Genomic DNA, 19,365 nt, shown 5'->3' with positions numbered 1-19,365 from the left:
TGTCGATATTCTGTCAATTACTAAAACATGAAAAACTTGTTTCAACAATGTTTTTACATTGGTTGTTGTAGACACGGAACACAGGGAATGCAGGTGTTCCAAATATTTCCCATCTAAAAATCCAGCACTTCAAGATAAATCAAGGCTTGAACTGGAAGAAATTCTTGCCTTTTCTGTGGGAGTGGGGGGCCCATGGGTGGTATAGCTGGCTGCTTGTGCTCATACACATACATTAACAAGACAGACACTGACGGAGAGGTGCGAAGGGATTCAAGGTGGGCCGGGTTTAAGAGCTTTCTTAGGCTTGGGTAAATCTAGTGTTAAGAAAGCCTTAAATGGCCAAGGTTCGGCTTACTTATCTGAACTTATGACTTACAAAGCAGAATGTACATTAAGATCAAAATACTGGTCTGCTTAGGATTCCAAGGATAAAAACCACTGGGAGGCTGTGCTTGTAGTCCCAGGTCCCCTAAACTGTGGGATGGTCTGCTTGCTACTATAAGAGATGCCCCTTTGGTATCAGCTTTCAAATTATGGCTTAAGACTTACTACTTCAGTTTAGCATATCCTGACTAAACCTGCCAACTGTACGTACTACATCTGTTAGTAATTTAGCACAAAAACCAAAACAAGTTATTTGTTACTAACCATCACCTAATCAATTTCTCCTCGGTACTCAAATGTGGCACTTGGGGCCACGGTTCTACTCCCAAGCGGTTTTGCCTGCCTAAGTTTTCTTATATAGGATCACAGGAATTGTCAGGTAGAGCAGTCCACCGACTCAGCCACTAGGGGGAGGAAGCTTGATGAAAAAAAGGCAGGACCTGTTAAAGCCCAATGCAGCACTCCTTGTACCATTTCGGGCTATACAAAGTTTTATTGTATAAACACCTTTGGTAAGTATCGCATCTTCTAAAGGCCTTTTGTAGCCAGTTAAGTCTTTCAAATTCCTACTTTTGAAACAAATGGGTGAAAATCCCCAAACATTGCATGCAAGATCTATCCACAGATTTTTCAATTATGCTTAGGTCAGGGGACTGTGAGGGCTATAGCAAAACCATCTTGTGCCTCTTGGATATTCCTTTGTAGATTGAGGAGTTCCCAATCATTATCTTGTAGGACCCGGCCTCTTCACCTTCTGCTACATCTATCACCGTCTTTAATAAAACCCCTGTGTGCGTCCAGGTGTCCGTGTGTGTGTGTGCGCACGTGCACGTCTTCTGGTGCACACGGCACCATGGACGCACACTCACTGGAAGCTGGGCACACAGTGAATGGTCTAGCTGTGGCCACACATAAGCAAATAAAGGACATCATTGCTGGGGAGACTGCCGATTGGGTAGTTGTGACCGCTCACATAAAATCCGTAGCTGGGGAGACGCCACACGCTACCACAGATTAAAATACTTGCTGGGGAGACGCCACAGGCATGATTATCAGCTGAAACACCATACATTAGATCAGTTGCTGGGGACACTCCGATTGCCCACTGTTGTGACAGAAAGTTAGTCATATTACAGACAAAGTCAGTATTGCAGTCAGAGAAAATTACAGGCATTTTAAGGAAATACAAACCAGTATTACTGCGAGAGAAAATTAAAGGCACACAATACAGTGACATTACAGCCACATACAAGCCTGTATTACTGCAAGAGGAAATATTATGGACATATCTACTAACATGCCACCAAAAAAAAAAACACTTCAAGTAGGACAAACGACAGACAATCAAATCCTATATAAGCAACATCTCCTGGAAGAATGGTCAGCTCAACAAGTAAACAAAAGAAAAGCTGAAAGAAAGAAAAAGCAGCAAATAGATCCATTGAAGAAAAAGAAAAAATGAGCATCAGAAAAACGCTAAGACTCAGAAGAGCAAACCTTAGGAAAAGTTGGCATTTACTTGTCAGAACCAGTATCCAGCCATGTTCAGCTTTATGTTGCATCATCAAGAGTTATACGTTTTCCAGGTTGTAGATGGTCCTGAACAAGGCAAACTGTTGCCAAACTCGGACAGAATATTTACAAGAAATATCTATAATGAAATTTTACAGAAACATTTCATGAGGTAAAAAAAATAAAATTTTTCCTAAATATCTTCAGATAGTGTATTACAGATTGTTACAAAGTTTTACACTAAGGCAATATTATACTTACTGTATTGTCATATATGTTGCTTTTTTTATTATTTTACTTTAGGTTTCTTTCTACACACAAAGTTTGCTGTTAGCTTTCAGAATTTGCTGGCATTTGAATCTACTCTTTCCTCCACTAACTATGCATTTTCTGCGCCACTGGCTGCAACACAACCCTAAAACAGGATTGATCCACCGCCATGTTTAATAGTTGAAGTGTTCATTTCCTGGAATTTGGCACCCTTTTCTCCAAGCATAGCTTTGCACATTGTGGCCAAAAGGTTCCATTCTAAATTCATCAGTCCACATGACTGGTTTCCAAACGCATCAGAATTGTTTAGATGTTCATTTGCAAACTTCAGGCACAGAATATTCCTGTTAACTGCCATTTAACATTAACTGAGGAAACAGCTACCTGAAAATGCTTTACTATCTCGCAGCCTTCTCCTGTTTTGAGCATCAAAGTTATCCAGCTACTTTTAGGAACCCATAATTGCCAATTGTTGGGACAAGGTTTGAGTAGTCAATTTCTATAGCTTTGCATCACCTGGGGTGTCCTAACTATAACTGAACCAACCATAGCCAACAAGCTAATTAAGGTCCAAGATCTTTGTAAAAGGTATGGGGTGCCCAAACCCTTGCATGACAATCCTTTCACAGTACATTAATCTAACATAAAATGTATAAAAGTAACCTTTAACTTCAAGCCTTTGAGATCAGTTTCTCTTCCATTCAATTATTCACAGGGACATTAAGCAAGTGTGCCCAACCTTTTGCATACCTCTATATGTATGCAGATTCCTCCTGAGTGTTTTGAAGTGGCTTGCTGTGGGTATCCATTGACTGTCATCACCAATTCTTTGGCAAAGGGGTTTGCAATCAATGCATTACACTCTTATCTGGGGAAGGCACCAGTGTGCCATTAGAAAACCCTTCTGACAATACCACTTACACACCCACTAAGTCAACAACTTCCTATACACAAGGCCTTTTGATATAGCTAAAAAGAACTGCTTTTGCCTATCATTCACATCGAATATCAAATCTTTCAGAGACAAAACCAAAAAGTGGCACACCATGACTCAATCTATGCTGCTGCAAAGAATACTATTAGTATTCATACTGGAGTTTTTGGCTAGAGAGCTTAGAGTACATTAGTGTACTATTGAAGGCAGACCTTTCTACCACTTAAAGTGAAGCTTTTAGTTTTAAACCATCAGCAATGTTTTCAATTAACTAGTGAAAAATAGATAAAGCTTCCTAGAAATTTACTTTTAAGGCAACTTAATGTAACCTTTAATACTCAGTTTAACTGCTTATTTGAAAAAAGTAACCAATTCTTAAATATTGGTTACATCCATCTTGTTCTCTAGATTAAATAGACATATCCTTCGCTAAAATCACTACATGATCCTCATTACTTGATACATCCACAAGGATGAAATTGTTAGCATCAGTCCCACAACTTTTAACAACCAGGGTGTTATGGTAGATCAGGCCCCAGTTGCACTCCTCCACTGACCAGCCACCCGGTGGAGACTCTTGGCAGCCCAACACTGATCTCATTGAAGGAGATTTTAGGTTTAGTAGTGTGTAAACTTTGCAGAGGGATTGGCTACACAGCCCCTGAAGCATAGTTCAACTAGATGGAGCTCACCAAAATCACAAGTACCTAGTACTTAACTTGCTTCCTCAAATTCCTATATCTCATCTTTCCAAGGCATTGGGATATGAAGATGAACAGATCTGATGGGAAGGTAGAACCACACCAACCAAACCATGTCACAAACCAGTTACAGTATCTAGTAACTGCCATATCATGAGTGGCAGAGACTAGACCCTCCAATAGTGATGTTCTAACCTATGGTTCCATAGATCTAAAATTCTAACTAACTACACAGTAAATTGGTCAATCACCAATTTTCTGAACCTGCTTTTAAGCTTTGTTCATTTTGATGCAATGTCATTTGAGGTACTAATGTAGTGAAGAATGTGCATGCCAAGAATTTAAAGGTAAATGGCTTGAAGAGGAAAGATCATATTGGAAAATTGTCCTCAGAAAAATTGAGCTATCCTTTGTAATTAGGCAAATTGCAAGAAGCACTATTTTCACAATTCAGACTGTCATTAAACAAAAGCTCACTTGCTACTAAAATTCAGATGAGCAGTTTTAGTTTTCAGTAGCAGCTTCTCAATGCAGGTCAGCCTTGCATGGTCTTCATCAACTTAGATTTCAAAAGATTTAATCACAAGGTTTGTACAGCTTTTGTTATAGTAAAACACTAGGGCATAATAGTAATCAACTTCCTCACAAGAATTAGGAATAGCCAATGAATACAGTAGACCCCCACGAAGTCACAGTTCAGAGTTCACGGCCTCATCATTCACGGATTTTTCCTTAGAACTAAACTAATTAGCAGAAACCAAATATCCTTTGCAAATTATGGCTTTTTTCGTGCCAACACTGTACTGTAGAGAGAACAGGAAGCAACTGTAGAGAAAACAGCAGCATGGAATGGTGAAAGTACCCAATAGAATTTGAAACTGCAACTCCATGCAGTCCCTGCAATGGCTCCAACTGGTCTTCCGCTGAAGGTGCAGGAGCTGCGGAGGTCAAAGGATATCGGCGTGGCATTATTTAAAAAACAAAAAAAAAGGGAAGGAGGCCGATGACCATAAGCAAAAAAAGTTTTTGGAATTTGTATTTCAAGTTCCTGTCTGCTTTCAGTTGGGTTACCTGTACTTATTCGTTTTGTGTCTGGATTGTCTGCTGTCTGTCTGCGTACATGACTAAGTGGATCCTGAACCCGTCCACCTGTCTTCATTTCAGAAACTACCGGTAGGACTAGCTTTACATTTTCATTCAACGTGCGCATCTCTGGACTCTCCATCTTCATCATTGCATTTCATCTGTTGCCAATTATTCATGATTTACTGTGTGTGTTTGTGCTTTGTTGTATTTAACATGCAATTGCCGTAAGGGGAATCCGGTGGTATTGCTTTCTTATTTCATTTGTTTTCATTACATTTGCTGTTTGATTACCGGTTTGCTTCGTTTGTCCGTTTGCGAGTGTGCACGGGTCGGGTCAGGTCAAGGCTGGGTGCGCCTCTGGAATCTCCACCATAAAAATAAATCACTGTCTTCTCAAAAGGGGCTGCCACTAAGATTCACACGGAGAAGGGGGGCTGAACGCACCCCTAGAAAATACACGCCTCAAAAACCCCCCTCTTAAAACGCTGATAGATTACCTTCACATTGCTCCCTTACTTTTCACACTACGTTTACTTATGAGGCTGAACAGCACCTGCCCTTTTCACCCGATTGCTTTGTTTCTTTCTCCTCCCCCAGACATTCTCTACTCCCCTATTAGGTTTATCTATTCTTTAATTGGTAACTGCATACCGAGCTCCTTTTACTTCTGAAAGAGACAGGTTTGTTTGATGTGTTTGAATAAAGTTCCTGTCTCTACAATCTCCTGTGCAATTCTGTGACCCTAGTGCAACACCCTGCAGTACTGCAGCCTCACAGTGCTTACCTGCAATTAACCTGTGGAGTTTCATATATGGCATTAGTTGCAGTTTATACATATTGTTCCAGTAGTTTTTTTTTTTTGTAAATAATTTTCATTAGCAGTGCGTAAAATGATCAGTGTTGTAGGAATTGTGATGCTCTTTGCATGAAAAAAATGCTCCATTAAAGTTTCACTTTTTGTGAATTGTGACATTTAAAGTGCAGCAAAAAAGTATTTGGCTCCCAGGGATGCATTAACCCCCCCAATATGTGGCAGTTTAAGGGTTAAAGCTCCAAAATGCCACCGAAACGCACTGCACCGTCTAAGGCTTCTGGCAATGAAAATGCACTTGCATGAATTATAGTACATATAGTGGCAACATCTGTATTTTACATTCTAGCACTGTGGGAGACATGCAGTACAGTATACAGGTTTACCTTAACATTTTTAGGTAATGTATTAAGCAGAGTTTGAAATTAAAAGTGTTTTTGGGACAGATTTAGGGTTTAAATAATGAAAACTGCCATTTTTAACCACATCCAAAACAAATTGTTTCACAATTTGCAGATGCCCTAGGAACAAACAAATTTTGGGGGTGTACTGTACAATGGAAAATTTTTTAAAATATAGTAAATGCATACTTAAACAGCAAAAAGCTTAACTGCAATTAATGGTTAAACCCTAACCGTATCAGGTCAGAAGTAGAGAATTTTACATCAGTGGCAAGAAGATTTGAGGGTCACAACATATTGTCAGATGCACTTACGGTAGGTGCATCTGAGGAAAATAAAGTCAATTAAAGTCCAGCTTCACAGCAGCAAATTCACCCAAAAAGAAACTAGACAAATCAATGTTGTTGAAATGCTGAACATTTGTTAAATGAAGGGTCATGTCATTTTTGAAATCCAGATACAGGGGGTCCTCAGGTTACAACACAGTTCCGCTCCTACAACAGTGATGCAACCTGAATTTTGGTATAAGTCGAAACACACTCTAGCCTAATTAACTTTCCTACCGTAACACATTTGCAAAATCATAATTTAGAACAAACAATCTATGCCTCAGAAAAAGGACATAAACACTGTACTGTAGTAACGAACTGTAAAAAAACCCTTACCTTTATTCCTTCTCATGTCTCGATTTTTTTAAGTTTTTATGGGAGCAAGCGTTGTAAACTCTAAACGTTGTAACCCAAGGACCTTGTACTGTATCAGCAGCAAAGGACCCCATCTCAAAAACAGTGCGCCTTTTCATTTGACAATTACAGCTACTGAAAACTACAGCTTAATAGGACAATTACCATGTTACCCAGCAAACGTTTTGAAAGATGTACTGTGTTTTGAATCAATGCTTAGTAATATCAAATTTGACAATCCACTTTGTCATAGTAGTGTAGATGACAAAATATCAGCTTAAGGGTTTGATAGTAATCGGAAAACTCTGCTGACTGGTAATACCAGCGCTATCTTGCACAGCCAGAACAGCTTAAAATAAAAACCATGCCAGTATGGGAGAGAAAATCCACACAACTGGAGAGGTGCTCCCTAGACTCTCACTCTTATGGGGATGGATATTTGAGGAGTAAACTACAAAACCAGGACTTAAAGAATCAAACCAAAAATGATAGAACAATTCTAAAAGTTGAATTTGACTCTGCAGCTGCATTTTCAAAAAAAAAAAAAGTATACTCAAGTTCTGTTTACAGAATCAAAAAACAAAATCCAAAAATAGCATTTTGGACTCTGGAAGGTCTGAAAATGTTAAGATTCATCAAAATCTCAACATCGATTCTTTAGACAACAGTTTCCATATACGAGAAAGTATATATATAAAAAAAACGACAAGTTCCAAAATAGGCAGGATTTTGTTCACCATTCTTCATGCCTTTCTAAAGGCTCTCCTTAATTGGCGAAAGTCATGCTTCAAGCCTTCAATATCTGACAAGCATTTGCTAAAGTACCTCCATCACTTTGAAAGCTAGAACTAGACTATTTAGAGTATTAACACAAAACATATTGCAGTTGGGGTGTTTGTGTATATTATATATATATATATATATATATATATATATATATATATATATATATATATATATATATATATATATATATATATATATATATATATATATATATATATATAAAAATATTTATATATAAAATATTCCTCCAATCATGCCATCAATAACTGGGTAGTACACCATAGCTTGAAAAGCATATTTACTCTCTGCAGCATGTTTCACAAAACCTTACTGAACACTTGTAAGACAGCCTAAAAATCCATTAACCCAGTACTCCTCATGCTTCAATATCTCTGTGCATTGTTCTCACATGGCATTTCCTCAAGTCACTAACAGCAGGCAGTCTGTTACACTACAACATACAGGCACTGAAGCTCCCTTGGTGACCCATAAAACATCTCATGCTGCAAATTAAACTTTCTGTAGAACTTATGGTCCTGTCAGGACCCTAAATTTTCCAACAAATAAAAAAAAAAAAAAAAAGTTTCTAGCATCTGGTACACTTCTGACTGACAATTATCACCAAGTTTAAACAAAAAATAAACAGAAAATTTTGGCATTATCTTTTTTCCTAGCTTAGACACCCATATACACCCCATTCTCAACTGCTGCTCCATTGTATCCTTGACATGCAAGGTTGCTTACTGTATAATACAAACCATTCCTCTCCAGAGAATTTTAGCACTTGACATACTGCATCAGTATCCAAACTTTCTGCCTCTAATATCAAGGAGAGGCAAAAAACACTGAAAATTAGTCAAACTAAGCAAGTGTGACACCCCTGACAAAACTAACAAACAAGACTCGCACCATTTTCATGTCAATTTTATTTACAGCAGCACAAAAATGCTTCAAGTACAAATACCATCACATGCCACTGTACATTTTTGTAAACCAGACATCACTGAACAGTTCTCAGTTACATTCCATAGAAATGGACATTGCCAAGTTTAAAAAAGCAAGCTATGCATTCAAGCCCAGATAGTTGGATCCATGAAGCAGCAGTGCTAACCAATGCACTAATTTATAGGGAAATGACATTAGCCAGCCATCTACTTATTAGCCTGCAGTTTTATTTGCACAAGTTAAGGAATTAATTGTGTATTGAGTTCATGTGAAGTTTACTCAGTCCAATGCAGGTTCACGAATTTAACTGGCTGGTAAACCTGGCATGCTAATCGCTTATCTACATCGATTAACTGTGGTATTTAACATGTATCTAAAGATGTACATCCATATCCGGCCACTTTAAATCCCACTGTTTTCAGACACATACACTTGTTAAAAAGCCAAACTTTAATATCCTAGTCAAATCCACTAGCAAACCTGGCACACTGGACCCTCCATTGCACTGTGCAAAACCAACTACAATATTCAATAATGAACAGCACAAAGCCAAATTGTGTTGTGGTGGTTTGTCATGTTTGACAAGATGGATCCCAAAGTTAAAATTAGTTAAATGTTTAGCCCAAACACATACATAAGGGAAATTCATTGACTAACTTTATTAGCGATGTGAAGAAGACACTTTCAGTTGATGTCTATGTAATATACGCTGTAAAGAATGAAGTTGATTAGGATCCCTTTAAAGTTAGACAAAAATTTGTTAAACTGAATTTTTACCTAGACTAATGCGGTTAGAATAGTCAAATTGAGGGGTAAATTTGGCATACAGCTCTTTATATAAACGGCACTAGACCAATTGTAATACCAAAGTCACACTAAGTTGAAACAGAACTGTAAAAATGAAAGCGAGACAAAGTGATTTGATGAGAGATTGCCATTTCGAACTGCACTTAGGACTTATGCTCATATGGGAGTGCATAAACTTTGTTTGGGGTGAGCACCAAATGTGGCTACAAGTCAAACTTCGATGCTTAAGGGGCACTCAGTGGTTTAACAACAGTCACCGATATGTACTAAAACTGAAAGGAGTCTTCCCCACCCCAAACATGTGTTAAGTTAACCAATATACCAAGTTCACCTGGGTAAAATTAGTGCGCTGAAGCATACTTGTCATTTTTAAATCTACCTCTATCATGCATATGCAAGATTATCCCATACGTACAAGGGTTATCCCATAATTTTCACTGTGCTGTTCAGAGCTTCCATAGGAAATTGCTTAGTGTAAAAGGTTTTTAAAAAAGAAAACATTAAGAACCTTTTGTTTCAGTAGCACTACATCTATGGTTTTTCCGGCCCTAAACACATGTGGCCTCATGCAGAACACAGTGCGTAGAATTCGCACTAGAACACGACGTAAGCACAAAAGGCGAAATGTGCTTATGCACAAAAAAAAAAAAAATCCAGATGCATAATTTGTGCCTTCACCAACTTCCACGTTCTTCCACTACATAAATCTCGTTCATCGTGAAAAGTAACGATTGTGCACGCACCTGCTGTTCCTCCCCAACTCCTCCCAGAATTACACCTCTTTGAATATGCAAATCAATATAAATAGCTCTTAAGCTCAGTGCTCTGTGAAAAGACAATGGGAAAAGCACGTGGGGGGGGGAAATAATTTCAGCGAATACCAAGTGGAGGCAAGGAAAAACATACTATTTGTTGGTTTAAACAGTGATATAAACAAAAGGAAGTTGATAGAGTGAAGGTGTCGGAGAAACTTGAAAGCTCAAGTCACACAGTGCCTGAAATAAAGTTGTCGGATATCAAAGTCGCCGTGAAAAGGCGAGTTGTGGCCCACCGTCCAAGTGTCATATGAAAGCTTATTAGGGTACAGACACAAAAAAAAAAAATTAAATGTCAACTTCAATCTCAAAATTTCCACTTTAATCAGTTTATTTTGTCATTAAATTAGATCATGAACTTCATCTTTAATTTGTTTCTCACATCCCATCTTAAAGTAGAACAATACTTTGTTTTGTATTTGACCTTCTATGTGTGTGTGAATCACTACGTGCTTCTTAAACCGACTTTCTCTTCCTCCGACAGGACACAGGATCCATTACATTTGTGATATTACAGCTCTCTGAATAATTAAAATACTGAGATGTATGCAAGATTTTTAACGATAGGAGTTACAGCATGTTATTAAAACATGGGAACGCTGTAGCGCAGCGGTTGTTTATGTCTTGCGCAAGATGCTTACTGCACCGTGCGTGACCTTCGATTAAATAATTTATTGCAGCAGTACTGGCTTTCAAAACGTACTAACCCCCAATTCCTGTCTGTCCTTTTCTCTTTCTCCAAATACCCATTCAGCTCACCAGACAGTTAATCCAAGCAAGCCTGTGTCCTACTGCATTTTCCCCAGGTTATCTATTCCTTCTGTGCTCTTTGCTGCTATTCACACTTCCTTCTTGACAAGTTCGCATGAGGAGACTGCCTCACCTTTACTTGTGCCATCACCAGTGCTCCAACCACTATCCTGTGGCTCAATATCAGTTCTACAATTACCATTCCAGCCTGTATAGATTTCAACGTCCACTAATGAAACTTTAGCTTTGAGTCCAACTGTTGGGTTTCTCTTGTGTAGGCAATCTTACAATCAGAGACTATTAAACAGAATTGCTAGCCGATTGTTCCTTCTGTGAAGAGCTGTATTATAATCCAACCCACAAAATGTAGCTGCTTACTTGTCCCTCATGTGATGAAGATACACCCATCAGAAGCCAAAGATCCATGGAGGAAAGAACGGTTGATAAAACCAGACTCAGAGTGGTGAAGTCTGGTCTCCAATTTCTTGTCTATCTGGATTATCACTACTGAAATCAAAGATCTTGACGGGGTTTTTCCAGTAAACAGATTGATGCCAGCTATGCAGAAATGGAAGTATTCCTGAAGCAGAGTAGTTTTACCAAGTAGTAATTTAGACTTGCTGGACTGAACTTAATCTACAAACACTCCAGTTTACCACAATATTCACAGAAATGAACGATAACCGACTACGCACACTGTACTGAAGCCCTTCTTCAGCGAATATAAGAGGTTAAGAACACCTGAGGTGACTTTCAGCCTGAAACAGTAATTCAAGAGGAAGTCCTTTATTTTATAATAGACAGACTTGGTTTAATGCAGTCTCCACCATACAGTGTGGCATGCACTGATAAATATTTGCTTAGCTCCAGCAGACCCCCCTCCCCCGTGACCCTTTAGTTAGGATACAAGAGGTTGGATGGTCTAACCATAGCACAACCAGATCTCCTTCCACCTTAAGTTCCTATGATTAGTTGTGCAACCACCCCTGCATGCTATAAGGTGGTCTCCAAAACAAGATGCTGAAAAATATTGCCCTCAAAAACAGATAAGTGAAATGGCTCAGTGTGGAATTTTCCTTAGAAATAAATCACATCCACTAGTTGACAACTCTCCCTCTGTACCAAGCAGTCTACTGGAGTTTCCAGGAAAGTTAGAGCTTTGGACATTTAACACACCTTCCAAAATAAACCCTTGGTCCTGAACCAGCTCTAGCAGCTTTGGTCACATTCCTTATCTCTTTCCAGCTGGGGGACAGCATATTTAAAGTCAATTATACAGGACAATTCAAAATTAACATTTGAATGGTGGAAACAATTTATTCACAAAACATTTCATATGTGCAAGATTTACAAGAACCTCACCCTGCTTGCCATCATGTTCAACATATACATCATATGTGGCACAAATTCTCCACAAAAATTGCATACAAGTATATACATAGCAGTACCATTAACGTTAATTTCAAATCGCATTGTACAAATTAGTGGACCAAATAAGGGCTTTGTTATGCTCTCCTCCAATAGTAGGTCAAGTCCTTATAGCCACTAAGGCTACAAAAGGTTTTATCCCAAAACAGTCCTTTTAAATTGACTCCTAAATCAGGCAAGCCTTTATTTCCTAGTTGCCAGAAACAAAATATGGTCAAGCTGTAAATTTAGTTAAATGAGCAAGAATGTATTGGGTTAACATTTTATTCTAATTTACCTTTTAAAATGTAAACTTTCTGGTCATTAATGCAAATGCACAAATGAGAACCAGGTTTTCCTTTTATATGAAAGCAGCAAAAACATGGATGACATTTGATTTAAAATTTCCTTTGCTTGATATCACACGACTTGTAATGCAACTACCATGCATGGGCACATAAGCTATGCCAAAAGAAAAAAAAAAAAAAGTAATATCCATAGGCAAAACCGCTACAACATTGTACAAGCAAAGTTTTGCTAGCTACTTTACCCTCACCCTATGAATGCAAATGCTATGCCGCTTAAGTTTAACCTCAACAGCATACAGATCTTTGATTCTATTCAAATTAAGACTCTTCCAGAGATACCAAACTAGGACTTAATTTGATACTTAAATTCTACTTGTGCTGAAAGAGGCAAACAACCTAATACTTGGACAAGCAAATTCCTCTCCTAAAGCAAAACAATTGCACATTGAAACCAAATAAATTGCACAATTAAAATAAAAGTCTCAATCCAAACTTAAAAAGGTCATATACATTATGCTACTGACATCATAAAGCAACTAGACTTGTTGCAGGAGTGCTTATCTGCAAAATACACATTCGTAACATAACCAGATTGGTCAGGGCAGAGCACAGTCAGTTTACTGTTTGGGAAAGACACCAGGTAATTTAGCACTGGTGTTTTGGAGAACCTTAATTTCTTGGATTGAGCCAACAGGTTATTTTTCCTTTGATAACGCATATATTTAAAAATTTCCAGGCAAATGCACTTTAGTTAAAATCTTAGGGCTAAGAAAGTATGGGATATGCAGTCAATCAAGCATTAACTAATTAACTAGCATATATGCAAATTTAAGGTGCTTAAGTAGTGCTAGTTTTGCGGCAGATGACATCTACACCTCTCCGCCAACAGCCCACGTATTTTAGTAGTTGGTAAAGAGCAAGTTCTAGATCCTGCAATAAGACAAAAAAACCTTTAACTCCAGGACAAGAGACTTGCATCCCTTTACCCAAAGCAGAAAAAGTCTACCTTGGACTATGAAAGTCTTAGAGTGGCAGGTTTGACCGATTTCAGTTCTTACTGTTAGTTAAAATTTGCTTTTGAGATTGTAAAGCTATTGTGAAATGACATAAACAAAAACTTTTACAGTACATTTGAGCGAGGACCCCACCACCATTAGAGAAGGCAAGCATGCCCCCACACACCAAAAAAAACCCACACTCTACAGGTAAATCACTGAAACTCAAAGCCTTAACTACTTAGCTAGGGCTCCAATATTCCAAAACAAATATCTGTAGAATTACTCCCAGTTAAGCGAGATCCAAGAACACACCATCTGACCACTATTACTCACTCTAATGGACAATATCTTGCCATTTTTTTTCTGTAAACGCCATTTTTAGACGTTTAGGTTCGGTTGTCCATGGCATTAGAGCTTATACAAAAAGCTACCACCACTGGTTGGGGAAGTCTAAAGTTATTTTACTACGTTGTGTCAAGTTAAAACAACTCTTTCACAACTAAACGTAGGAGTATGGGCTGCAGTTTACACTTAAAGGCCATGCAAATCTTCCGTCGCATGTTAAGAGCTTGAACATAAACGTGGGTCATCTGGATCTTCTGGCAAATAAATCACAACAAGTTTAACCCATTTTTATCAAGGATTATATTCTAGAGCACCACTTAATATTAAGTGGTAGCTGACAATTTTGAAAACCAAACCGAAAGGCAGCAAGTTATAACTTGACCCAGAAAGTACGTCTAAAAATGTCCCAAGTAACCCCGTGTAGGAACAAGAGTATTTAATCAAGGACAACTAAAAAGCAGAATACTTAAGCCTGTAAAACACTACTGCCACTTTGATCTTAATCTTTGTGGCGCAGTCAGTACACCCCAAAGTGAGCACAGACAATTCTAATCTCATATAGCATACGAACAAAACAGAGATGGTAGCGCCAGCCACTAGGAAACCAGCTGCTAAACACAAATAAGACACCGACGGCGGCACGTGCAATCTGTCACACACACCATCTTATTGTTTCTTGCAACAGTAAAACACGCCCAACGTTTACATTCACTTTAATTTACACTGCTGGAGGAAAAAATAACTTTAGTCTTAAAGCAATAAAGAAATTGCTCATTACATTGACAAACTGAAATATACAAGTTGCTTGTGAGAAATGCACAATAGTGTGTCCTTAAAAATAACAATGCTTTTCTAAACCGCATACAGCGGGCTATTAGGCAGTCGTCACCAAACCGCTGCAACCCAGACCGGGCCCCGTAGTGCACGGCCTAGCAGTAGACAAAGCAAGAAGGAAAAATAAAAACCACACAACCCTTTTGTGCATCCGTCTTTACGCGTTTCCGTTAGTAAAACACCAAATCAAACCACAATTCAATACCAGGCACTTTGAACCGACATTACACAAATGCCATTTAAAATAGGTTAAGCGGCTAATTCAATATATATATATATATATATATATATATATATATATATATATATATATATATATATATATATATATATAAGGTTCTTTCAAACTGCTCGATGTTTACTAAAACAATAAATATAGAAACAACGATTAAAAAAAACAAAGGGAAAAAAGGGGTGGGGAAAAGACAAAACGAAAGCTTTCTGGACTCACCATTCACAAAAGCGTTGTGCTGCACGTATATTAAAAGGAACACAAATCCCAAAAGAGATGTAAACATTTTGTTGTTGAACTTAAATAATAAGTAAACGTCTAACTGAAAAAACATTCACAGTTTATAACAGTTAACGTAAAAGCCATTTACAAACAGGCCATACGAGAGGGAAACAAAAAAGCCGAAGAAGAAAAATGAAGCAAGAATAAACCAAAAAAAAACCGAAACCACACAATTCCTTCTATCAAAAAGCAAAGACCGAGTGGGTCTTTAATTGCTTCACAGGAGCGCCACTTCAACCCTGACCTAATTTCCAAATAGCGTGAACCTGCTGCAAATAACCGCGCCAGTCGGCAAAGGCTTGGTATATGTTAAGTTCCACTTGGTTAACCCTTTACACGCACAACGTGGCACTCACTAAATAACGAGCATTCTCAAACAATAGATAAATAAAATATTTTGTATTCTTAACAATGATTACTCATTTTATTTATTTCAAATAATGTGATTGTTTTATATATAATGCATTTTCATTTAACAAAGTCAGAGCGCAGTGAAGATTTATTGATATCAAAGGTAAATTACAAAGAACATTCAATAAAATGATACATAAACTTGCACACTTTTAATGCATCGAAGCATCAAACTACAAAAAGTAATAAAATTGAAAATGTTAATGTTTAAGTAAATTAAGCCAATATCAGCCCACGAGGCAACCGTTCATTGGCAAAATGCAAATCTTATATCTCTGACTTATACATTGACTTGAAAAGCTATTTGAACCCATTTATGTTTTTCCCTTAATTTTAAATTTTAGACACTGAATGATTCGACGTCTTTAACTAAAATCTTATATTAAGTAAAAGTGCGTGACTGAACCAATAACACTTTTTTCTACTTGTTTAATTGATCGACTAAACAAAATTAACGTACAGTAGCTTTCAATTTATAGCCAACCTAGAGCAAAAATAAGCAACTTCAGGCCATTTACAGAAGCAACCCACTAATATGATGACATACTTGCAATAGGGAGAGTTGTCAGGCTCAGAAAGGGGCACATTGTTCCCTTCAACAAAACATTAGATAGATAGATAGATAGATAGATAGATCCCCAAAGGGAAATGTACTAGCCTCAGCAGCCATTGCCACATTTTTATATGCAAAGTGTCCTACGTGCAGACTCTGTCATGTCCTTAATCATATACCAAGAAAGTAAAACGCTTTTAAATCACTTAGATTTTAGAAGGACTCCCTAACCTTTTGGTTTTCAATCCAAATTCACGGGATTACTGTGGCTGCAGGTTTTTGTTCCAACCAGTTTCACAATCAGTGACTGATTTTACCTTTAATTGATTTTGGGTGTGTTTCCCGGCTCCTTCGCATTGCTAAGTAATTCATTATCTCGTGTTTAAGATTGTTTGTTAATTACCAAGTGCTTCCCGAAACGACTAACTAAAATACTACTTAATCAGTTTCGGAAACGAACCAATGAAACGACCACTTGTTATTTTCAATGACAGCAGTGGTATAAATAACAAAGGGAAGTTGATTGAGTGATACAAATTCAAGTTCAGAAAGTCACACAGTGTCCGAAATAAAGGCCAAAATTGCAGTGAAAAGGTGAGACATAACCCCCTCATGTGTGAGTCATACTGAAGCGTATTAGGGTACAGAGAAAAGAAAAAAACATAGGGACGCAGTTAAAAAAAAGGTTGAAATGTCCACTTTAATCTCGTAGTATATTTTGTCATTAAAGTAGAACGTCACAAGCTTAAACTTAAAATCAATGTTAAATTTACTAGAGTTTCTCAGATGCCATTATGTATGTATGCTCTATGTGTGTGAATCACTACGGGCTTTCTCTTACGCCGACAGGACACAGAATACATTACCTTCATGAGATTACAACTCTCTGAACTATTTAAATACTAATAGCATACTTGATAGCATTTCCATCAATCCATCCATTATCCAACGCGCTATATCCTAAATACAGGGTCACAGGGGTCTGCTGGAGCCAATCGCAGCCAACACAGGGCGCAAGGCAGGAAACAAACCCCTGGCAGGGTGCCAGACCACCACAGGGCACACACACCAAGCATACACACTAGGGATAATTTAGGATCGTCAATGCACCTAACCAGCATGTCTTTGGACTGTGATAGGAAACTGAAGTACCCAGAGAAAACCCATGCAGACACGAGGAGAATAGCATTTTCATGATGAAATAAATTAAAGCATGTATTAAACATGGTGGGTACGGTGGCCCAGTAGTAGCATTGACCTGACACACTGTTCAGAGATTGTTCCTGCTTTCCTAAGATGCTTGCTGCGCCATGCCTCAATAATTTAATGCTGCAGTTATGGGGGATGATCCCCCAATTCCTGTCCTTCCTTTTTTTTTTCCACGTAAACCAATCGCCATACAATAAGTTCTTTAATAAATGTCAGACCATCTGCAAGCTTAGAACGCGGATTCTTCAAAACTTTTAAGGTACATTGAAATATCTTCATAGTACATGTTTAATTATTTCATGCAGTTCCAGCAAGCATACACACAAGGAAGGACCAATTCCTAGACAGGGCACCAGCTAATCACTGCCGCTGTGCCACTGTGCCCACACATTTAACTTTTAACAGTATATATTATTTACATACAATCAGATGCTGAGGTAGAGGTGTGGCATTGTAGGGCATTGTTGCATTTATGTCCCAATTACGACATTCAGCCTTATTTCACTATATTTCAGTGTTCTGCTACCCACTATCACTGGGATTGAGTAGATTGGGCACACATATCAGTGCCATTCCTGAGGGGGCCAGCTCAGTGGCTGAGGAGCAGGCAATTGTGTATTTATACCCAACTTAAAACCAAAGTGCTGCTGAGGTATGGGATAATCCCACACTGGCAGGCAAAGGCTTGTAGGGAGTGGAAATTTGACCCAGAGCAGCCAACCTGCACCCAGCCTTTCAATCTATGGGGCAGAGCTGGGCATTGGTTAGAGCTGGTGAGAAAACAATTCAAAGACAAAGAAGGTCATCAAGGTCATGGCTGTGACATCCTCTTGAATGCCCTCTCTGACTTCCTTTCCCGGCCTGTCCAGCCACTTGACATCAAAGCCATAGACAGCCTCACTGCAGCCTCCAAGCAACACAGAGTGACCTTGCAAGTCAAGTGCTGGGAACAATTTGCTTACTGCCACAAGCTCTGGATAGAATGTGTCACCATTTCTAGATCTAACCACTGTGAGACAACCAATGATTGGACCCAAGAAGAAACCAATACTCCTTCTCTGCTGTTACAAGTGCAGAGAGGTGGGCCACCCCCACCATTTTGCCCCTTCTCCAATGAGCCCATTGATTATAGCTATGTGCGAGGAGGTAAGTATTGTCTTGCCAAAATCCCCTGTTTTTTCCCCTACACTTAGGTGTTTGTCATTAATAGGTACAAAGTCATGTCAATGATAGATTCTGGCAGTAGAATTTCTATTGTCGCTCGCTATTTTGTGCTCTTGTGACAGTGAGGAAACAGATATGGCCAATCTAACCTGCAATCAAAGGGAAACTCGTTGGTATTGGTCCACCTATTGTATAATCACATATCAAGATAAAACTTTTAAGATCAGGGTGGCTGTTATATGCAGTCCACCCTACCCTGTAATACAGGGGCGAGACTGGTCACAAAGAAAAATCAGAGAAGCATGATCCACTCCAGATAAACACTGAGCCTTATTATAGATAGTGAAAATGTGCCTCAAGCTGTCTCCATGCTGTGTTCTCAAACAATTACACAATGAGACATGATCACTCAGTATGATATAGGCGGCATGGTACCGATTCATTCTGATTCCTCTACGGAGATGAAAGTCAAGCCGTCACAACCTGTTGAGGTCACCACTGATCCTCTGTCAAATTTACATCTTCAATTTCATCAAACTCAATCTTCTTTTATAAGGGAACAGGAGGAATGATGGTTCCATAATGTTTACCAAAAATGCAGTTGTTCATTTTGATTGACATGACATTGTTTCTGGTCCACACTTTGTATTTAATAATGATTTATTGCATCATTTAGTAAAACAAGAAGGAAAGTTGAAGACATTGCCAGTGGCAGATCTGTGAACTAGCTCAGGCCC

General features: G+C 38.5%; 1 protein-coding gene across 2 annotated transcripts in view; it reads right to left on the bottom strand.

Moving 5' to 3' along the window:
* vldlr (very low density lipoprotein receptor) overlaps positions 1–15,594 on the bottom strand; it is a 258,783-nt gene extending 243,189 nt beyond the window's left edge. For both annotated transcript variants that reach the window (XM_039751092.1, XM_039751091.1), the window contains exon 1: positions 15,229–15,594. In XM_039751092.1, the coding sequence (XP_039607026.1) occupies positions 15,229–15,343 (115 nt within the window). In that variant the 5' untranslated portion in view covers positions 15,344–15,594. The remainder of the gene's footprint in view (positions 1–15,228) is intronic.
* Positions 15,595–19,365: the final 3,771 nt, after the last annotated feature.

Source organism: Polypterus senegalus, chromosome 4, assembly GCF_016835505.1.
Source record: "Polypterus senegalus isolate Bchr_013 chromosome 4, ASM1683550v1, whole genome shotgun sequence".
Lineage (NCBI taxonomy): Eukaryota > Metazoa > Chordata > Cladistia > Polypteriformes > Polypteridae > Polypterus > Polypterus senegalus.
Note: the sequence above shows the minus strand (reverse complement) of the source record. Positions and strands in the feature narration are given on the sequence as shown.